Source organism: Vigna unguiculata, chromosome 2, assembly GCF_004118075.2.
Source record: "Vigna unguiculata cultivar IT97K-499-35 chromosome 2, ASM411807v1, whole genome shotgun sequence".
NCBI lineage: Eukaryota > Viridiplantae > Streptophyta > Magnoliopsida > Fabales > Fabaceae > Vigna > Vigna unguiculata.
The window spans coordinates 26023102-26027336 of NC_040280.1; the positions used below are offsets into that span (position 1 = coordinate 26023102).

Here is a 4235-nt window from a genome sequence, read left to right on the forward strand (position 1 = left end):
ATATTAAACATTTTTTATTATATAATAAAAGTGATAAAGGTAAATTTTAGGATTTTATGAAAAGGACCAATTTTGTTTACATACAGATGGAAAATACGGAAGCATGGAAATTTTATTGGATGTGAGGAATCATGGTGATGACATGAGACCGTATTTGAGTTCAAATGACTGGATAAGCTGAAGCAATATAAATTAGATTATACAGATTCCACTTGCGTAGCAAACAAATCTTCAATCTTCGTTTTATAAATGCCAACAATCTCAGTGTATCACCTGGTATACAAGAATGTTTAATACTTGATGATTTCGAACTCAGCAACAATTGGTAGATGATCACTAGGATTACTAAAGTTTGGCAATCCACCAATGTCATAATCTTATAATTGCAACCGAAATTAAATAATTATTGAGTTGCAAACCTAAGTTCAACGATTTCACCAATTACACTACAAATATGTTTTAGGTTTCATTAATCACCGCTCAGCTGAATCAATTCTCTAGGTACTTGGGCCAGCTTCATCATGATTCTTACAGCAAAACCCAGTATCGTGAGGGCGTTCGTCAGAGTGATGTTCATCTTCATCGCTGTCATCTTCATCAAAGGGCTTCTCCTTATGGAAGATACAACACCTTTTGGAACTCTTCTTCTGCATGAACTCATTGTCCACGGTGCCCTCTTTCCAACTGACCTTTTTCTTCCTGCGATTGAGGGGGAGGAAAAGTACTTCTTCTGGTTGCTGTTGTTGGTGCTGAGATGAAGAGATAGATGGCTCAGAGTTTTGAATTGTTATGGTGGTGGTGCCAGTGATGGAAGAGGAAGACATCACTATTGGCCTGGTGGTGTTCGTGTGTCTGTCCATGACTGTTCTCTTAAAGTTCAAGAGATTGGAGAGACAAAAATACTTTGTGGTTGTTCTGTTTCTGTTTGTTCTCCAATCTGCGTTCAACTTAGAATATGAAATAATGTCAATGCTTAATAATCAAATTTATTTTGACAAAGTTATGTGCTTGTCAACTTCTATAATCAAGCATCAACAATTAAAAATTAATCGCATAATCTCCTCCACAATTAATCCAATAATTTTGAATTTCATCATCCAAAACAGAGTTGATTTCGTAGCATTCCCTCCCAGCTTTTCAAGCCATATAATTCTTTGTTCCGAAAGAAACAACACCATTTCCCAATTTGAACTTGAACCTGTAATTCCTAGTCCCACCCTTATTGCATTGATTCCAACCACAATTAACAATTAAACATTAACACACATACACCACAATCAACCCTTAGTTACTTGCATTCAATTACATAATCCCTTCAATACATTAACAGTAATATCCAAGAGCTACAATCACAGTCGGTATAACATTACCCATAATCACAAGCACAAATGTCATAGTCAAATAAAACAATAATCCTTTCACTCAACACCACAAAACAGCACAGAATGAGTTTAAATCACATTAATTAAATCTCAAAACCAAAACAGAATACGAGCATACGAGATATTTTAAAATGACCAGCATAGCGCCAGAAGAGATTGTTGATACTGAAAGGGTCTCACCGGAAACAACAACAGTGGGCTTGGAGGTTTGCACGAAGAAGACTCCAGGGATGCGCCGCAACTCTGGGAAGCTTCGACGGAGATGGCAGAGGCGACCTAGGGATCCGAAATTGCAGTGCAGCGAGACGCAAGTTACGTGGTGATTGAGGAAGAAATTGAAAAGAAATAAATCAAAAGAGGGTTCCTAAGGGTTGAGAACCTATGCGTGAGGGCTTGGTGGAGAATCAGTGTGCGTGAATTGTGTGGTTAGTGGAAGAAGACTTCGAGCATAGCACTGCACGTGCACCCAATGCTTTCAGCATCTCTGCAAACGAGAGGAACAAAGAGGTCACGGCGCCTTTTATAATTCTAAATAAAAGCCCAAACTAGTTCACCATGGGTCTAGGCCCGGACCTTTTTAGGCCCATTAAATCTAGCAAGAACTTTGGTTTGCACTGTTTCAAATTAAACTTTATTGAGGATATTTCTTCTTGAAGTCCATAATTTCAAACTGCACCCTCATGAAACAAGTGAACTGACTCATTTGTCTTTTTTCTTCTCTAATTCGTTCTTTACTTCTTGTTAGACCATTGTGCATTATCTATACAAAATGGTGTCAAATGTGTGGTTTATAAGAATGAAATGGGTTTGACTATCCTATCTTTATTTAAAAAAAAAAAATTAATAATTTCCATCTCAATTCCCATATTTTCAACTCAAAGCAATTATATTTTGCAATTCTACGTTTTTTGTTTTCTGAGGTTGAATATATTTTTACCTCTTAACTTTCAGTAAAAAATGTAATTAGTTTCTTTTTTAAAATTTTGACTCAATTTAGTCTTTAAACTTTAGAATTGTGTAAATTTAGTCTTTCAAACGTGTTCCATGATAATATTTAAGTTGTTTACACATATTGACATATGTTTACTTAGCTGATAAACGTGTTTGAAACGTTAAATAAACTTAATAAAATTTGATTAAAATGACTAAATTTGGTTCAAAAACTACGTTGGATCAAAGTTTCTAGACTAATTTTAATTTTCACTTAAAGTTAAAAACCAAAAATATATTTAACATTTTTACTATTTTAAATACTAATTAAATATAATTTTTTACAACAAATCATATTATTAAGTATTAAATGTTAAAAATATACACTTTTTTATATACATATTTTATTTTGTATTCAATTTCAAATATAAGAGAAAATATTACAATTGTATAAATATCGAAAATTAAATAAAAGTAAACTAATTATAACACCCGCAAAAGATAATCTAATTATAGAAAATGTAAAAATTTACATGAGTTTTTTATATTAATTCATAAATTAAAGATTTTTTTTAGTAATTTAAAATGAAAACGATGATGAGAACAAATACGAGTAATGAGATTGCTATTGGAACATAATTTTCTTATCAAAATGAAAACAAGTTTTGATTATATCATGGACATGAGTTCATTTGTGTATCTCATATACTCGATTAAAGCCAACAAAACATTTTTTTTCAATCGCTTCTCCTCCAATTGAGTGTTGCCTTTTCTCAGATATATTTTTTTTTTTAAATATGCTCTAAATTCGACGGCCCAACATTTTTCTTTTAGAATATATATATATATATATATATATATATATATATATATATTGGTACATTTTCCCTTTACTGAAAGTCTTTTTATATCATTGAAAAGATACAATACCAATTAAATCTGAGAATAAGGAATTGACATCACTCTGAATCTAAAATCTTAAAAACAATGAGTTTATATAAATCTTTATCTTTATATAATATTCTAATTTCTCATAGTCGATGTGAAATTATTAATGTTAATCATATATAATAAAAATCCGTCGATGTTCACGGTCCTCGACTAAAACTAAAAGTGAGAAAGGTAAATTTAGGATTATAAAAGTGGGAGTTACAGGAGTACACAAAGAAATGACTCGTGATTTTATGAAAATGACCAATTTTGTTTACCTATAAATGGAGTTTTTATTGACATGACACTGTATTTGACTTCAAAACCAGAGTGTGGATAAGCTGAAGCAATTCATTGGTCAATTTAGATTATAAAGATTCCAGTTCCGTAGCAAACAAGTCTTCAATTTTCGTTTTATAAAATGGCAACAAGCTCAGTGGACATAATCTTCTTTTCCATTATCACTTTCCACCATTTGGTGCAACAGATTCACATTCATCTATCACCCATTAATATTATTTCTGCGCATGCATTCAAGGCTTTTTCTGTGGGACATGTTTTCTGATGAAGACAATTAGGTTTCATGATGACATGTTTATGTTTCAAATTCAAACCCAATAATAACATCACTGTATTTGAGACTTTATACCTATAAAATAACATAATATATATATATATATTGTGATTTTAATCAAATCGCATGCCATTGTCATCCACTCGCTATTTTCCATTGGAGTGTCCAATTATTGATCCATTTACGATAAGATCGCATAATGACATTTTTTTTTCTGAAATTTATTTAAGAATATGGTTTGAAATCTTAAGTCCTTATTCGTTTGTCGTCTACCACTTCTCATCAATTAAGTATTATTTTTACTTTGTGTTTTAGTATTCGTTCCCATTAAACAGTTTCGAACTTTACCACAATCTTTCATTTACTTTCTTCACCTACCTATTTTCCTTGTTCCATTTTTTATTTTTTTTTCATAGTAA

At 31.6% G+C, this 4235-nt stretch overlaps 1 protein-coding gene across 2 annotated transcripts; it reads right to left on the minus strand.

Annotated features, from left to right (window-relative positions):
* Positions 1–212: 212 nt before the first annotated feature.
* Positions 213–1883, minus strand: LOC114174711 (protein phosphatase 1 regulatory subunit INH3-like). 2 transcript variants are annotated; one of them, XM_028059549.1, is made up of 2 exons: positions 1563–1883; positions 213–947 (listed from the first exon to the last, which is right to left on the minus strand). In XM_028059549.1, exon 2 carries the CDS (start codon positions 858–860, stop codon positions 498–500), a length of 363 nt encoding a protein of 120 aa, XP_027915350.1. In that variant the 5' UTR covers positions 861–947; positions 1563–1883; the 3' UTR covers positions 213–497. The 2 variants fall into 2 exon arrangements, with proteins under 2 accessions (XP_027915350.1, XP_027915351.1); XM_028059550.1 differs by having other exon boundaries at positions 213–937; positions 1563–1871.
* Between the last annotated feature and the right edge of the window lie 2352 nt (positions 1884–4235).